This window comes from Cynoglossus semilaevis, chromosome 16 (genome assembly GCF_000523025.1).
Source record: "Cynoglossus semilaevis isolate Cse_v1.0 chromosome 16, Cse_v1.0, whole genome shotgun sequence".
NCBI lineage: Eukaryota > Metazoa > Chordata > Actinopteri > Pleuronectiformes > Cynoglossidae > Cynoglossus > Cynoglossus semilaevis.
This window is the reverse complement of record NC_024322.1, coordinates 10,611,086-10,628,916: the sequence shown is the minus strand read 5'-3', so window position 1 is coordinate 10,628,916 and position 17,831 is coordinate 10,611,086. Positions and strand designations below refer to the sequence as shown.

The following is a 17,831-nucleotide window of genomic DNA, read 5'->3' as shown; positions in this document are numbered from 1 at the left end:
ATATATATATATATATATATATACATACATAGATATATATATAAAGACAGGTCCATGGAACCACAGTAGAATCAACTGATTGTTTTTGGGTCAACACGTTGTCTGAAAACTAAAATCATTTGCAGCACTTCCACTGTTTTTTTTTTCCTCTCAGTATCTCTTCACTGACACACCCGCTCTGTTGCAGCTTGTTGGCTTTATTTTCTCTCCTTCACTTGTGAGTTATTTTGAAATTAGTCCCAGATTTTTATGTGATGGAAATGAAAGCCAGCAGTGAACGGCAATTATTTTCACTGCAGAGAAACAGAGGAGTGAGGTCTCAGCAGCTGTTCGCTGCCATTTTTGCTGTCATTCAAAAAATGTTTTTTTTATTTTTTTTCTGTCAATCAAGGGCTGTGATCTTTAACTGCTAAAACATATTTACATGAGAGACTCGGATTTCCTGATTATACCTGCTAATCAACATGATCTTTTCTCTTCTTCCGACTGTTCACCTAAAGATCATCTGTCTCCATAACATATCCCCTCCCAGAGCTAGTTCTACTTATGTCGAAAAAAAAGTGAAACGTACCAACAGACAGGACAGATATCAAATTGAGAAATCAATCTGTTTAGTGTTTTGGTTGGATATCCATTATAAATGTAAATATCATTTACAATTGTTACAAGGATTTGTTTCTGTCGTGGGGGCAGTGAATCAGAACAGGGTTTCTTTTTGAAGAGAAAAACAATGAACAACAACCAAACGTTTGTTTGTCCATCTCTCTCTCTTTTTACCCTCAGTTTACTCAGTCACACTCCACCAGAGGCACATTCCAATGTGTTGTCATTATCTGGAAAAAACAGGTGTGTGTGAGAAGCCCGAGTCTTTGGAGAAGAGAAACACAGATGACCTACATCTGTATAATGCTGGCAGCAGCATGACTTCACTCCCACCACTCCCTTCATCCTTTAACCCCACCCCCACCCCCACTCTTCCCCTCATGTCTCTTCTTGCATCCCTCCATCTACCCTCTTCTCCTCACCCATGCTCGACACCCCCCTCTCCATCTGAGTGACTGCACCATGTCACACTTGGCCTGACCTAAGAATCTGATTGGTCCAGTCTGTGTGGAGGTAGAGCTGAACACCACTGTCTCAGTTTCCCACAGCATTACACCTGGAGGAACGTGAGCTCCCTCAATGACTCGTTTTTTCTGACCATGAGCAAAAAAAAAAAAAAAAGAAATTAAAGGAGAGCATTTCTGCACATGAATAAATCCATCCTCTCAGTAAGAAGTATTTTTACATCCTGCCTAATTCAGCTTAGATTCTAACACACAGTAAGCTTTACCATGTAATGCTATTAGCCACATGTGAAGTACTGGGAAGAATGGACATGGCTTAGCCACATTAAAGCCTCTCATTTCAAGGCAGGGCACAGAAAAAAAAAATCCTGCTTCTGTTTTTTTTCTTGAAAATGCCCTCTCTGTTTGAAGATCTGATCTCTTCCTTTTATCTTAAGGGAGAACTGTGTTTAATTGTATCTAGGATCGTCTTCTTCTGTCTGCCCCTCTCCAGATCAATTACTGATACCTCCCAGTCTTCTTCTTCTTCTTCTACGTCTTTCAGAAGTTTACCTGCATATGCCCTTTCTTGTCCAGATTAAAGAAGAAAAAAAATTTTGCTTTGCACCCAGTCCCTGGGGTTCCCTGCCTCTCCATCAAAGAGCGCCCCCTGAGCAGCAGACTTTATATCCTCCCAGGATTTGAGCTGCCATACTCTCCATCTTTCACTTTCCTCTTCTTACTTCATCTCTCCCCTCTGACTCCCCCACCCTCGGGCTCTCAACACTTCTCAGCTTCAGCCTCCTCTCTTTTTCCAGAGCCAGAGGCCCAGTTTCTATCCCGACCCATCCGTCTTCCTCCCCTCCCCTCCCCCTCCTCTCCTCCATGCATCAATATCTCTAAGTCTAACTGTAAACAGAGAGACCCGCAGTTTCCCTCGACCTCTTCACCATTAGACCCTCCGTCGTCTCTGTTCCCCTCTTGTGGGTAAACATGACCCAAGCCTCCATCATCCTTGTGTCATTTTGTCATTATAGCGCCCCCCTGACCTCCTCTCCATCTCCCTCCACGTCCTCTCTCCTCACCCCTTCACTCTGCCTCTCTCCAGTCCATTTTACTCTCTTCTCCCTCTGATGACATTTACTTCTATGAGTTTTGGGCCATTAATCAAAGATGCAGCCACTTCTGCTGCCTTCAATCTCCTACATTTGAAATACCTGACTCAAAACATCAATCTCATCTTTCTCAACCCCTTAATATCCTAAAGGACAAGTCCTTGACGTTTATGTACAAATGCACAATTTACCAAGTAGGAATTCATGTTGACCTACAGCTGAGCTGACGTCTGTACAAAGAAAATCGGTAGTGAAGAGTTCCTTTGCTTTTCTGAAACAATCTTTAGGGGCTGTAATCACTTTAACTTCCCATTTTTTAGATTTAGTGTCAAGTATAATAACATTAAATTTAGAATTTAAATTTATCTGACTCAAATATGAATTTAGTTCAATAGAACTGATATTAGAATATGTACACATTTTGACATAATTAAATTGTATTTTGAATTGACGTTGACAAATTTGTACGATGTCTGATTTATTGGCTCAGCTTTTTATAAATGTACACTGTTTGAGTCGATAGTTTTCCAGTCAAGTATGGTTATATTTTATATTTGATCATTTTTATTTACACATGAAATATTTTGCTATTGCATTTTTCTTATATTTGTAGTCTATGTTTTTGCCTAGTCGTGTCCAAGGACAATGACTTGTTTCTGATTCTGGAGAGATTTTACTTTCAGGTCAGGGATATAGGCATTTAGTCAAAGTTATCTGATCAGAATGAGAGATTTATTTAAATCAAAATTACAGTGTTCAATCCTTTACTTTGTAAAAAATCATCCAGATTGTCATAGAACTAGCGTCAAGTGTCCTTGTGGTTTTATTAACTTCAAATCAGATTCTTGCTCCTGGTGCTCAGCTCATTATTGGTCCAACACTTGCACCTCCACAGGCTTAGCTCTTTTCGGCGTCTTCATTACTGCTCTCCTCATTTGGCGACTCAGACTTTCTGAGTCTGTCTCTCCAAAAGCACCACTCTGTCCCCGCTTCGTTGACACTTCTAATTTAGACTTCCTGTCCTCCTCCCTCCGAGGGGAAACCCTTGGGATTTAGATCAATGTCTTACAATTATTTCCTCTCATCCTTCCTTCAGCCCAGTTCCTCTAGATTTATCTCAATCTAGTCATTACAGCATGAGTGTTCATCTCAGTTTCATGCTTGCTCATCTTGTACATCTCAATGTCCCATGAAATCGTGAGCAAACATTCTGCTCTCTCTCTCTCTCTCTCTCTCTCTCTGTCTCTCTGTCCTGTAGCTCCGAAAAATGAGACAAAAAAAATCTGGTTTTGTTCAATTTGTCATCACTAAAGCTGTGCGTTGTTGGTCACACCCCGAGCACTTGCATGCGTCACTTCTCCCTCTGCTCAAACCCTCTCTGTTCTTAAATTGCACATGACCTCTTCTGCCTTCGCAGATCATCCGTTAGATTTTCCCCAGTATTATTTCACAACTACTTTCTACTTCCCTCTGTTTCACCTCAACAAACTCAGCTGCAGTAAGTTGAAGTTCTTTCTCCGGCCGCGTTCACACTGCATGTGTCGAGCTCAAATATGATTTCTTTTTTTAACAGTTGTCCAGGGTCGTTCCCTCCCACTTAAGAACAGAAGTGTGTTTCACTCAATCGGCATCATTGTCAAAAAAAAAGTGATATTACCGTAGAGACTGCTGCTTAAAAAAAATGCTGCTGTTTGAACGTATTCTTCTGTCTTTTCCTCTCACCGACCTCTCACCTGCTCTTAGCAGTTGTGACCTCATCATCACCCAACTTGTTTTGAGCCATGGCACATATATATCATCAGGAAAAACCACCAGACCACAGCACACCACCAAACAAAAACCTAACAAAAAGTACATGTAATGAAACATAATAATGTTCTAGTTTAAATGACCTCATCATTGACTAAAATCTCAGCCTGTTTAGTTGAAAATAACGCTGATATACTGGCAAGAATTGAAGAAAGACACTTACAAAGATCTTCTTCAACAGCTCTGATTATCTTCATTTTAGTTTTCATAGCCATCTGCTGCCACCTAGCAGAAGAGCATTTTATTCTTCTGCTTTTCATGCTTTGACGAGCAAAAAAAAAAAATTATATGCAATAAATAAATAATAGTTTTCGACCCAATTAGGTGAAATTGGATCATTTTCCACGTAACACTAGTAATCCATGTTTTTCAACCACTAGCGAGGATGGATGAACATATGCAGGCCATTCATATAGATTCCTGTTACACACACACACACACACACACACACACACACAAGGACTGACATCACTGTACAGTCAGGGATAAATCAGACTGACGCTGTTTGCCTGTATGTGTGCCATACATGAGTGGGTGGAGGTGTCGGATGTGGGAGATGGTGGTGCTTTTGAAAACCTGTAATTCTCCAAATTACACCATCCATAAAGGGTCTGACTGCCTTTTCTAATGTCGTTGTTTTTCTACCTTTAGTTCCCTCCCCCAGGGTTGTTTCGACACATGAAAGTCTCTCTGCTCTGATATTAAAAAAAAAAAAGATATTTGGAGAAATAAAGTTCCCCTTTTGGTTACTTTAAGGTTATGTTTAGGCATCAAACGTCTGCTATAGTTAAGAACAACATTAGGATAGGTTTGGGGTAAAGAAAACCGAATCTCCATGAAAATCTAAATATTTGTCCTGATTATCTCTCAGTACACATTTGGCTCGGCTGAAAGGCACTGTGTGTGTTTTTGTGTGTGTTTTTGTGTGTGTTTAAAGATCAGAATAAGGCTTTGATTTGTTTGTTTGTATAAAAAGAGTCCTAGGAGAGTCACTGAGCAAACGTGTGTGTTTGTTGAGTGTTTGTGTGTAAGACCACAAGACTAGTCCTTTAACTATCAGTTCCTTATCAAACCCCACCTCCTTAAACACTTCCTGTCACCAAAATAGTACTGAATGTCAAAGCATACTCACTCACGATCAAGATTTTCTCACACTCTGTGTCTGTACTTTGTCTGTACTTTGTATCCATAGATAGATCTTTACACAATGTCACAGAGAGACCTGTGGTTCAGTGGTTCTTGTACAGCACCACACCACCAACCCAACATGTCTGAAAACACGTTGGGGTTTGTACGTGTCGGTGGTTTAAATATATGTTGCGTCGTTTGCCATATGGTCAGAATGACCCCTCACAGGCAGACATTTGAACTTAGTTGTTAGCACACTCTCCCTCACACACACATCTGTGTGCATGTCTGCATGCGTGAGTGTGTGCTGAAAGTTCTCCAGCAGAGGCAAGTTCTCATCCCCTGGAGTCCACTGTGTATCCTCACACACACACACACACACACAGACACACACAGTACCATGATGCAAAATGAATAACTCAAACAATGCATGGCTGTCCATTTGGCTTTGAACATACACACACACACACACATTCATACGGTTCTTATTAGCCTTTATTCAAGACAAGTGTCTTCTACGTTTCTGGGTCTTTTAGGGCTGACAAACCATTACAATCGGATTAACCGCAGGGTCGCTGTGGGTTAATCACAATCAACTACAATAAACCAAGAATAAAATCAAAATTGTCTAAATAAGTTCTTGCTTTCAAAAAGTTTCTTTTTTTTCACAGCTGAAACCCTCACCCAGATCGACTCATGATGAAGACACAGCTCATCCTGAGAGTCGACCTCACACATCAGTCATTAGAATCACCTCTTCAGATTCTCCCATTTGTTATTGAACTTCAAACCCACACGGTGCATTACGTCAGATGACCCCTGACCCCAAACAGAACAGCAGCAGAGACACAGACAACAGACAGAGACTGACTGCTTCACTTCTCACTAAAATAACAGGACCCTGTGTCAGCAAACAGATGGTCAGCACTGACCGTCCAGGTGAAAAACTACATGTAGAATATCTTGGTGGTACTCATGCAAAAAAGTCTGCATGTGGAAGGAGAGTGTCACCGCCTAGTTCTTATTCATGTATTGTACAAGGAGCTGCTGCCAATGTTTTATTCAGACTACTGGCGATGTGCGGTCACACGATGTGGAGCTGCTGCCAATGTTTTATTCAGACGGTCACACGATGGGGGTCACACGATGTCAGGAGTTGATGATTCTTCTTAATGGTATGTGACAGCTTTGCCTCAGCTCACCCAGCAGCACACGGAAACCTAACCTACCTGCTTCACTGTTGGTTTTCTCACAGCTAACTCAGCACTTAAGGCGTCTCGTGGGGTTTGGACAAGCGCCGACGTGGCGAGGACCACTGCAGGGATCAGCACACAAGTTTGAAGGTCAGGTGTACACAGAGGCATCATTATTACTCAAAAGGTACAAGTTCATATTGACTGTGGAAGTGGCAAAAGTGCTGGTCCAAAAGTTTAAAAAATAAATAAATAAATAAATCAACAGTTTTCCTAAAATGTGGAATTAAAGTTTTCTGATTTCTCCATTGCTTATGATTTTAATTCAAATTTTTAATACAACACTTAAAAGTTGAATTGAAACTTTTTTTGTCATTGTTGGTTTAACTGAAAAAAGAAGTGAAAGCTAATGGTAAAGATGGGAAACAGACTTTAAAGGAGGATGAAAGATATTCAGCCACATGTTCATTTAAAGAAAAAAAATGTCCTCTGGTTCATATTAACAGCTATTTTTAAGCATCATTTAGTGCCACATAAACTTACACACCAATGGCTATCAGCTCTCACATATTTGAGATGCCTGATGCAGGAAAAACTATTTCCGGTGCCACATTGTCATCCCACAGTTTGTGAGCATTGATGCGCATCAAAGGGTTATAAATATTTTTTATGACCCGCACTGAAACCGTGACCTTTGCAGAAAACCTCTGATCAGTTCAAAACATGTGGACGTGCACATGTGCATTTCTGAGAGGCCGTGTGTGTTTGTGTTTGTGTCCACAGCGTTGCACGTGTGTGTTTGTGACGTGATAAACAGCCAGCATCATTCTATCCCACCAGCCATCATTAACTCTGATGTACAGCCAAATGTCATTATGTATGGTCCGCTGCATGATTTACTGTCAGAGATATTATTGAACGGCTTGCGTAACAAAACTTGCAGAGTGTTTGATGTGCAGGACTCTGCCAGAGGGAGAGAAGTAAATACAAGGAGTGTGATGTCAGTGAACGAGGTATAAGAAATATCGATGGACTGAACAATAACGATATTTCCTTTCATGATGCCGAACTGATATTCTACAACACTGTATCCATTTTTTATTAACAATTAACATGCAAATATCCATGCGTTTACTGTGCTGAATTTAATTGATTTAAAAAAATACGCAGATACGCAGAAATGTTACCTTCTCATCTTAAGATGCATGTGCACTTTCTAAAGGATGAAGGACAATGTAGAAGATTGTGACGAGCTGGGAATTTGTTTTTAAATAGGATGAAGAGAAATGAAAGGATGACTGAAAAGGAAGGAAGGAAATTACAGACTGCCACTGTAGCAAACTTTGATGTTTTGACAGCCAGTTGTGGCCTGAGGGAAACAGTGTGAGAGCTGCCGGTGATAACAATGAGCGATGATGACACAGATGATGGAGAAGTTCATTTAGCTTTAATATATTTTATCACCGAAGAGCTGTCAAACCACAGTATGTCCTTGTAGTTAAAGAAGTGTCTCACGTGTGTGAACGTTCACTGATCTCCACTGAACAGAGAGAGAACTAAGACAAGATGAAGGGCCGTGTAAACAAACCAATAGAGGTGAACAAAAAAGTGAACACAACTGTAGGTGGATTACACTGACTGAGTTGTGAAGGAAGAACAAGTCATTGAAGAGAATGGCAAGGCTGTACAATGAAGGATGAAATGTAAAAGATTTGTGGTTTTGGTGGGGGGAAAAACAAATTGGTTCAAATCAACACATGTCAAAGCCTTTTCTGTCTTTCAAAGAAGGTTTGTTGTTTGTTTGTTTTTTGCACAGTCAGGTTCATGCCACCAACTCCTTTAGAGTTAGAGTTACAATCAAAAAGAACCGCAACATTTACCAAATGACAAAAGCCACATTCAAATCTAATTACCGTTATTTAAACACACAAACAGCAAGGTAAATGTTTTTGCCCATGGAAGAGAACATTAGACATCTGCCATGTGTTCTAAAGGTGCTATTTCAATTCATCATTTAATGACTAGGCAACATAGATTAAATTATACAATGGTGTACAAGTGATTAGTTCACTCATTTTAAAAAAGCACAGTGTGAAATAGCAAATAATGTTTCATTTCACGTCAATATCGGTTACGTTTTAACTCAGCTCGATTCCATTTTTAAATATTTAGACAGCCTTACCTTTGTTTATGAGTCCAAGTCCACGCCATTTCCTCTCCACATTTACTTCCTTTCATGGCGTTTTCCTCGTTTTCCTTCAGTTTTAAGTGTCTCCACCTCGATTAACCTTCTTCATCATAATAATCCGTGTGCAGCACTCCGACTTTTCCCCGTAACTTGAAGAAATGTGCGTTTATAAATAACTAAATAAACAAACAAACAAATAAACCCATGGCCTGCGCAGTGCACTTTAATTTCAAAATTCCCTCACTTGTTGTCACCGACTCTCTAGATTACTCACGTCCGCCACCTTTCAGTGTGGCATGGTACTGTTTGTCTGCAGACATTTTCAGTGTGGCATGGTACTGTTTGTCTGTAGACAGTACACGGAGAGAGAAACGGACACGCAAACTGAGAGCACAATCCGTATCTGTCCTTTAATTAAACTGGAAATGGACGAACTCGTGTTATATTTTATTTTTTTATTGTCGAAATATTTAAAAACATGGACAAAAATAACCTTATTACACAGACTTCCTCGTGTGTTTTTATCTCTAGTGTATTTTAACTAATAACCTAATAACAGTGAGGATGAGCCTCAGGCTTCACTCCAAAATTTAGTGACTCTAAAAGGGAATTAAAAACTATTTTAGTTTAGTTTAGTTTCATTCGTCTTGTTCCTGTTTACTCCAGGACTAACACTTGAATTTCTACCTAAATCACTACGCTGGTTGTTCCATCTAATCTTTCCCACGCAGATGAACCTTGAGGAAAATCACCTCTGCTGCTCAGCAGCTCTTATTTACACCTCTGTTATCGATATAATGGCATCGACAGGAAAACCCTTCTAAACATATCCATTTCTACACATACTTTCACTAGTGAAGCCCAGACGACATTGCAAAGGAGTCTCACCGCCTCTCGTACTGTGAACACAGTGAAACACCAAAGCCTGACTCTGCCCCCTAGTGGCTAACTCAATAAACTACTTCCAGAAGACTAACCTCTAAAGTAGGCGTGGGAAAACGTTTTGCCTCGCGGGGGCAAAATGGGTCCTATCATTTGCCACGATCAAGAGAGCATTCGGATAAACTAAGATAAATGACATGTAAAATTCATGCATAAAGGCTAAAGCTCTGAAGTGTAATGGTTGATAACAGAGGACAGTTCCAATGCGTTTTGTTCAAGTTGTTTTTGCCAGATAGAGCCTTTATACAGTGAATCGACCAAACAAAATAAGTCAAACAACAATCACTGATGTTAAACACTTTCAGGTATTTAGGTGACTTACAGAACATCAAGAACTCTGTATCCTTCTTTTGAGGCAGCCACCACCTTCATAATTTTAAACTACAAAATTACCAACTAATTTTCATTGCAGATTTACAGATATAATCAACATACAACATATCAATTTTTGCACAGCCCAAAACGTAGTAGTTTAAAGTTTAGCTTAAACAACCTCTGAGTAGTTTAATAGGTAAACCATGTCCTTCAACGTTGTACAAACACTGCATGTCTCACAGCCACAGTAAGCTCAAAATAAAAACACAACTTAATTCAATTTGGATATATTTAACCAAGCTCATTTTCTTTTACCTAAGAGTTTACCATAATATTACAGAAAATATTATCAAATCCTAGTAAAACTCTGTTTTCTCAACAATCCGTGTCTAATCTGTGTCTGAACATTTCTTGACTATTATACTATTTTGCCAGCCTTTCAACCTTTTCAGTTTAACTACTATTTGTTTTTGAGGTATGTATTAAATTTCAGGTCTGTCTTCTCTACAGCCACAGAAGGGAAAAGTCCCACAGCAGGGCTGCAGCCACGGCTTCCACAGAATCTTCTCCCAGGTCATTTCAGCGTCGGGTGCCGTTTCCTGAGCATCAGCAGACACCGCTTCATCTGGAAGAGAACTTTTGTGTTTTTCAACAGCTTTGGTGATCTGCTCTAGTACTTCAGTGTATCGTGGCTCAGAGTCAGGAGTTAGTGGGCGGGACTCTGAGGGGTCATGGAAAAGGTCATACAGCAGCGGTGGGTTGTGGTGCGTGACACGTTCTCCGTGGCACATGCAGATCTTGGTGTGATAGCATCCTACGGCTCCCGGGGGAGAAAAGTTGGGAGTGAAAAAGTGTGCCTTGTAGACAGAGTTACCTGAATTTGAGAAGAGAAAGTGTCGAAAAGTGCGAAATAATTTTTGTTAACATTTGTCTAATAGGAAACATAGACACATTAGATAACTGATGTATTTCTGTGTTCTACCATAATAAACATTTGCATTGTGTATAAAAATCTAAGGTTGATCAGATTTGGAAGTTCACTTTCTATTGAATTTACATTTTAATATTTTACAAAAAGAAACATCAATCTTTTAGACGTTTTGGAATAACTGCGTGTCAAGTACGTGCACTTACTTCCAGGTGGGTGCCAGCGAGCCGCGTTTAAATAGGCACCACAGTAATGGAACATGAATTCGTGTTTTGATGTTTTTACTTTCCCGTCCAACAGTGGCATGAGGTTGTGGCCGTCTAAATGTCTGGCAGAAAAATACATTGAAAAGGTAGAGAAGGCAGGAAAAAATATAAAATTATATTTAATCTTAGGGCTGTCAAAATTAAAGCAACAATACATTCAAAATTTTACACTCGGACCTTCTGTACAATATTGTGTTTGCTGACATAATCTATTTATCAAGTAGGTTTTCAGCAACAGTGGAAATGAGACTAATTTGAAAATATATTTAAAAAAACCACAGGCTTCAATACAATAACCTATACCTGATCAGGCTGTAGGTACCTGTCTGGCTGCGTGTCCTCAGCTAAATGCTTCAGTGTTGGGTAGAGGTCCATTAGACTGGTGGGTTCATCTACTTCAGTTCCAGCTGCGAGTCTGCCAGGCCACCGGAAAATACCAGGTACTCTTATCCCTCCCTCCCAGCCCCCCATTGCTTTGCCACCTAATGATAACACAACATATGAGAGAAATGACTGAATAAATGTAAATAAATTGAATACTTTGCTTTGAAACACTTGGAGACATCACCTACCTCTGTAGATGCCATTCCAGCCTCCCTTTTGACCAGTTCTTGAGTCTCTATCCTCCAAGTGTCCACCATGGTCTGATGTAAAATACATCAGTGTGTTGTTAGCTAGGCCGAGGGAGTCCACTGTCTTGGTCAACTGACCTAGAAAATATACAATTTTAAAGTGGGGTTTTCAGTTTATTACTTCCTATAAATGTTTATACACACACATACACACACACACCCACACACACATATATATATATATATATAGAGAGAGAGAGAGAGAGAGAGAGAGAACCTTCTTCACTAACTTACCGATCAGCCAGTCCATTTCCTCAATGTTATCACCATAACGACCGTGGCGGCTTTTCCCTGCAAAGGTCGGGGTTTGGAAGAGTGGGGTGTGGGTGTGGGCCAATGAGAAGAAAAGGAGAAATGGTTGATCTCTATTTCTGTGGAGGAAGATGTAGAGTGAGAAGATATCACAGTGTTTGATGACTTTTTCTTTGTAGACTCGTTGGAAAGTCATGGCACATACCTCCTTATGAAGTCCTGTGCTTCTCCCAGCAACCTCTGGGGCAGCGTCTCCACCGTTATTGGTTGTTCAATAACATCTTGGTTCCTCATAATGATACAGTTCCAGGTCCGCAGGTGTTTGAAGGGTACGTACCATACAGCATTGACTACGATAGTAAAAGAAAAAAGTGCAACCAGGAGCCACAGGCTGACGTCAAGGAGGCCACAAACACGGACACAAATCTGGGAGTACAGACGAAAAAAAGTAACATTATTTTTTATCGAAATAACTCAATATCATATGACGTCATCGAACTTTTACTGCGGTGCAACAATGTGGCCACAAGATGTCGCCACATCTCAACTGCAACGCTATCCATTAGCTTCGTGATATGTAACAAGTTAGTACATTGGGTCCTTTGTGCAAAACAAACATTTAACACGTGACCCCTTCCTCTCGTTCAACACCTGGGGTTCATTTTTTAAATAATTGGTTTAATCTTCTTTTATAATTTAAATGTTTGCTTCCGTGTTACTAGGCACAGCTCTTTCATGTTGGTTCAAGTTCAATCCTTAGTACCAACTGAAGAGGTGGGGGGGGGGGGGTTGTGTGGAGTTTTGACAACAACTTTCTGCCCAGTCACTGTGAGTAAATGTCAGCATTTACCAGTGTGAGCAGTCCAACTCCAAGCATCAGAGCCATATTCTGAAGCATGTTTTGTTCCGCATTCATGACATCACTCCCCTCTCCTGGCGTACAGTCATTGAACAGGGTGAATGGAAGGCCGTAGTAGTAGTTGAAGCCATGCTGGTTTGGGTGATGACAGTGGTCCCCCCTGTGCTCACAGTTCACACCCAGGTGCCATTTACCTGTGGTAGCACAAGCAGGTGTTACACAGAATGCCAAAAGCTTGCTAGAATATCTAGAAAACTATTTAAAAAACATGTGACAACACTACAAAATCAAACATATATGTATCTTGCCATTCCCATTATGATACTACTTTCCAAAGTGAATATATAATATTACTTCTAAAAAACACACAGGACCATTTTCCTTTTAAGCCCTAGTTTATGAAAATCTGTAGGTGTGTCCCGTAAATTCAAGAGCCAACAATTTTCTGATGATATCTGGGTGTTACTAGGGAAAAATCAAATGAAATGTATTTGATCTTTTTGTATTTGCCATATGTTGCCCTTGCGCTCCGAATGCTTGTAAAGTGTGAAAACAATTTTCTCTGACTACATCGATAATTGGTTCAATGTGGACATTGATTTTCGCATGTCTAAAGCAATGGCACTGGCAAAGCAAGCACATAGAGACTCACGCTACACATTCTGCAGGCTTTTTTTTAGTTTGACTGAGGATCAGGCCATCGTAGTACACATGACTTTATCTCACCCACTAGGCCTGTTGTATATCCTTGTTGCTGCAGCCTTTTAGCAAAGGTGGTCTCCTTTGGTGAAAGCCCCCCTGAGCCTCCGAGGAACAGTAGCACCTGCACGCGCCCTCTGCTACCAAATCCTGCACAACAGGCACACAGGTGTAAGAGTGCAGTGGGAATTAATGACCGGAGTGTGTTTTTAATTTTTTTAAACTACCTGAACGGAGAGCATAACGTCCTGTCATGAAAGCAGCCCGGCTTGGAGTGCAAAGAGGAGCAGCTGCAATGTGCTGAGTCAGCTTCACTCCTTCAGAAGCCAGTCTGTCTATGTTTGGAGTCCTATTTGGATAGAGGATGTAAGAAATAAAGGTAGAAAATAACGAGCCAAAATGATTGAGGTTCTTTTTGGAAATTAATTGAACTGAAGTCTTTGGTCTCAAGAGGTCTAGATCAGAGGGTCTCCAACCCCTGGTCCGAGCACAAGTGCCAGTTTGTGCGACACAGTGAAAATAATGTACTTCAATTTTTCTAATTTACTTCATTCACATCTGTCAATGTTTCAAAACAACAGGTCACTCAGACTCTAACAGAATAAAGTCTAAAATATGTTTTATTTTTAAAAAATGTAATGATCAACGAGAAGTGGCGCTTTGGCCCAGAGGCAATGTCTCTGTCATTGGTGTGGAACCCCAGGGTTCACCTCCTGGACAAGTTCGAATCCCGGTTAGGGAGGTTAATACCTTCCAGTGGACTCACCACCCGCAGGAAGGTTTGGGGGGTTGATACGGTGCAATGTGATTTGGGTGGCGACTGCTGCCCCCGCGACCCGGTAACGGATAAGCGGATGAAAATGGATGGATGGATGGATGGATGATCAACGAGAGCGCGGTATTGTACTGAAAAAAAAACATGCGTGTGCAGTAAACCAACAGTACGCCAATGAGACAACAATGCCAGTTTGAAGACATTCTGTTTTTTGTTTCCTTTTGAACTGAAACAGCCTTCTGTTAATGAGAAGAAAACAAAACAGGCTGTAAAGACTTTCCTGCTTAGTGTTTAACGCCACTCACCTAAGTATATAACACTGTCTTCCAGGTTACTGCCTTTTTGAAACCCAACGCAATGTATCTGAGACAGTACTGAGTATCGAAGAGTACGCAAATTCAAATACAAAATAATTATAATTATAATAATTATTTGCAAAAAATGGTTTCAGGACAACGTTTTTTAATATAAATAAAATAATTAAATAAAACTAAAAGATAATGCCAGATTACACAAATTTGAGTTCATCAGTTCTAAGCTCAAAAATGATGATTAATAAGAAGACAAACGCCATAATGGTGTCAAACAGAAGAACAAAGAGATGAACGAGTGCAACCAAGAGGGTGACGCATTTGTTTCAACTTACCTGATGGTAGTGTTCCCGTAGCACCCTATATCACCAATACCAAGGTCGTCCGCCATTATCAAGACAAAGTTGGGTCTTTTGTTCGTCTCCTTCCCTGTGACATCATTTACTGCAGCCAGCAGGAGGCAGAGAAGAAGTGACACAAAAGGGAACCTTGTGGTGGAAGAATGAAAAACAGAATTCTGAAGTCAATTGTCTGACTTTTACAAAACAGAAATGGAAATGATTTTGATGCTAACTAACCATAATACCAGGGGTGTCAATTTTTTTGCAATATTTCATTACACAATACTGTATCAAAATTCTACAGTACTGTATTGAGTTTTTTTTAATTAAAAATCAATGTGCATATATTCTCATTGGTTCATTTGATTTTGCTTCTATTCCTTCTCCAGAAACTAAAAATGTAGATTCCTCTGTTCTAAATCACATCAATTAATAACATACTTAAAAGTCCATTAACATTGATCATAACATCATGAAATCATAGAATTTATTAAATGAAGCGTATACGCATAAACTCAGCAGCAGATGAGTTTATTTTAGACCTGAGTTTCTACATATGACACCATTCAGCCTGCACTGTAACACTGGATGTAGCTGACTCTTCCATTCAGCAACTGACAGTGGGCCATGATTATCCAGTCTTTAGGCTATATTTGGATATCTTTATTAAAACATAAAATATTAAAATGTTCTTAGTAAAAGAGTTAGTTTATTTCCCCCCTTATGAACACTGAGAGATTCTAACCGGGTTCTTACAATCTTTGTGTGTTTGCGATGCATTAGGTAACCAAGCAATAAAAAAAATTTAATAACCCAAGGCACTACAGTACCTGTACTGTGTTATACGTGAGAGTCAGCCAGAACCCAGTTTCATCAGTTTGCTGTGAAGACTGCCCTGAAGATATTCAGAAAACTGGAATGAGCTACAGAAAAGCTGTGTCTGAGTCGCAAAGTAAAAAACTCTTTAATTAACCTGTATATGTACAAAAGAAGTGGACATTCCCAAAAGAAAATTCCTTTTTACACCACTCTGACAGTACTTACAGTATACGTATGTTGCCCACTCAATAACTAGCTCAATACCTGACAGTATTATGTGCGATATTACATATTAAATCGATGTTTTGTTTGAGTGAATGTGAGTAAAACTCTTGGAATTTCGACTTTGTTCTTTTTTTTTTCTTCATTCAAACTCAAATTCACAGTAGTAGTACAATAGTTTTATAGACTATAGTTTTATGTAACTCCATGTAGTCCCTAAAGATGACTTCCTTTTATTAAAGTGAATAAAACCTGCCTATGTTTTCCCAGAGGTTAACTGAATGTAAGTAAAAAAAAAGTGTAAAAAAAAAAAGGAAGAAAAAAGTTCCCCTTTTAAAACAAACCAGGGTCGTGTACCTTTAATAATAAAGCATACGTGTTTTGCTGCGTTGTCACGTGATTTCATCTGCACCGTTTGAAAAAGCTTTTATGTTATTTTATTTTATTTTTTACATTTTCTCTCACACCATCACCATCGTTACTTGTTTCTTTGGACCAACCACGTCTAGTAACCAAGTGTTCACTCACTGTCCTTCCTCAGCTGCATCTCAGTCATGTTAACGTTTTCAGTTTTAAAGGCGACGCAGCAACAGAGGTTTATCAACTGATTTAATTTTAAGTGCACATGGTCAATAAAGTGTATTACATATTATCCATATAATGAGTAAAATAAGTTTAAAAAAAATGATAACTGTTTTTAACTTACCTCATTTCGCTGGTTCTGACACTGGTTTCCGTGCCTGAGTCATCGCACGTCCTCTGCTAGCCCCGCCCACTTTTAAAGGGCTAACATTCTAACGGCTGCTGAACTTGTTCTTTATTTGCATCTATGAAAATACAAGTATCTTAAAACCTTGAAAACGTTTATATATATAAACAGGTATTCCCCTGAAGTGAGTGAATTGACATGACTCCTATAAGGGTTTAAAAATATAATACAGCTAACAAATGTGAAAATGAAAATGCTGTGCATTGTAACAGTGGACATTTGAATTATAAAATAAAAGGTGATGTTTTTGAAGAATTGACAGCTGTACTATGAGCCACTGCCAAAATATATTGATATATTTGATTGCATAACAAAACAGTTTAGATAAAATGACAGTATTCTAGACGTTCAAATGTAGGGACATTGTATTGTGGTAGTATTCATGTATTCACATGGTAATATTCATCAGCCTAAATTATCATAATGTAAATTAACACCCACAGAAGGTACTCAGTGTTGTTATCCTTATTGCATATATTCTCTTTTAAATTGACAGATAATCCTGTAATTATGTCCCTCAGAACCTAATGTAGTCTGTCATATAAGACTAATTCCTAATGTTACACACATTTATGATGTATTTATGGTGTTGTGCTATATTTTAAAAAAGTGACTGTTTGATTTTATACTGGGTTAAGGTTCAGTATCATAAAAGACAATAGGTTACGTATTGCTTGTTGCTGTTTAAACCAACCTCATTATTACTTGAAATTGCTTATGCTGTCTTCTTTGTCAGCATTTAGCTCACTTTGCTAACTATATATCATATTTTATATGTATGTAAAATGTACTTAGTATAGATTATATGCTCTGTTGTTAGGAAAACAGCAACATGTATTCACGTGAATCAGTAGCATCACACAGCTATATTCCTTAAATAAGGTTTATGTCTTTGTGTGTGTGTTCAAACCAGTTTAATTCAGTGAGTCAGTGTGGCCCACGGGCATTGACTCACTGAGTTTCATGATTCAGTCATATATTTCGCTGATAAGATAATCTAGATTTATATGAGATCAAAACCAGTCACTACCAATTTTCCTGTCATATTCAGGGCTGGTTTCAATTCAACAGTTGACTTTTTCAGTGCCTGACAGTTATAAAATGCACTTCTATTTTTTTTAACGTGACCAAAAGACCGTGAGCAAAATTCCGATTTTGACTTGTCAGAGCCTGAGGTGGCCCTGTCACTATAATTTAAACACCTTCAAAGTCTGTATATAAG

At 39.3% G+C, this 17,831-nt stretch overlaps 1 protein-coding gene and 1 long non-coding RNA gene across 3 annotated transcripts in view; both read right to left on the bottom strand.

Moving 5' to 3' along the window:
- The window catches only part of LOC112488264 (uncharacterized), a 116,482-nt gene extending 107,707 nt beyond the window's left edge, over positions 1-8,775 (bottom strand). Inside the window, exon 1 of the long non-coding RNA XR_003052132.1 lies at positions 8,474-8,775. This is a non-coding gene — a long non-coding RNA (uncharacterized LOC112488264). The remainder of the gene's footprint in view (positions 1-8,473) is intronic.
- Positions 8,776-9,899: 1,124 nt separating this feature from the next.
- On the bottom strand, positions 9,900-16,630 carry arsh (arylsulfatase H). 2 transcript variants are annotated; one of them, XM_008328610.3, is made up of 12 exons: positions 16,547-16,606; positions 15,630-15,694; positions 14,794-14,946; positions 13,600-13,721; positions 13,400-13,522; positions 12,665-12,867; positions 12,020-12,240; positions 11,797-11,933; positions 11,503-11,640; positions 11,253-11,412; positions 10,871-10,992; positions 9,900-10,610 (listed from the first exon to the last, which is right to left on the bottom strand). In XM_008328610.3, exons 3-12 carry the CDS (start codon positions 14,847-14,849, stop codon positions 10,219-10,221), a joined length of 1,674 nt encoding a protein of 557 aa, XP_008326832.1. In that variant the 5' UTR covers positions 14,850-14,946; positions 15,630-15,694; positions 16,547-16,606; the 3' UTR covers positions 9,900-10,218. The 2 variants fall into 2 exon arrangements, with proteins under 2 accessions (XP_008326832.1, XP_008326831.1); XM_008328609.2 differs by lacking the exon at positions 15,630-15,694 and having other exon boundaries at positions 16,547-16,630.
- Positions 16,631-17,831: the final 1,201 nt, after the last annotated feature.

Coding starts and splice junctions, on each gene's coding strand:
- arsh (XM_008328609.2), bottom strand. Junction 12,868..13,399: donor ATATACAACAGGCCTAGTGG/GTGAGATAAAGT, acceptor GTGCTACCACAG/GTAAATGGCACCTGGGTGTG. Junction 11,413..11,502: donor CTGGAATGGCATCTACAGAG/GTAGGTGATGTC, acceptor TGTTATCATTAG/GTGGCAAAGCAATGGGGGGC.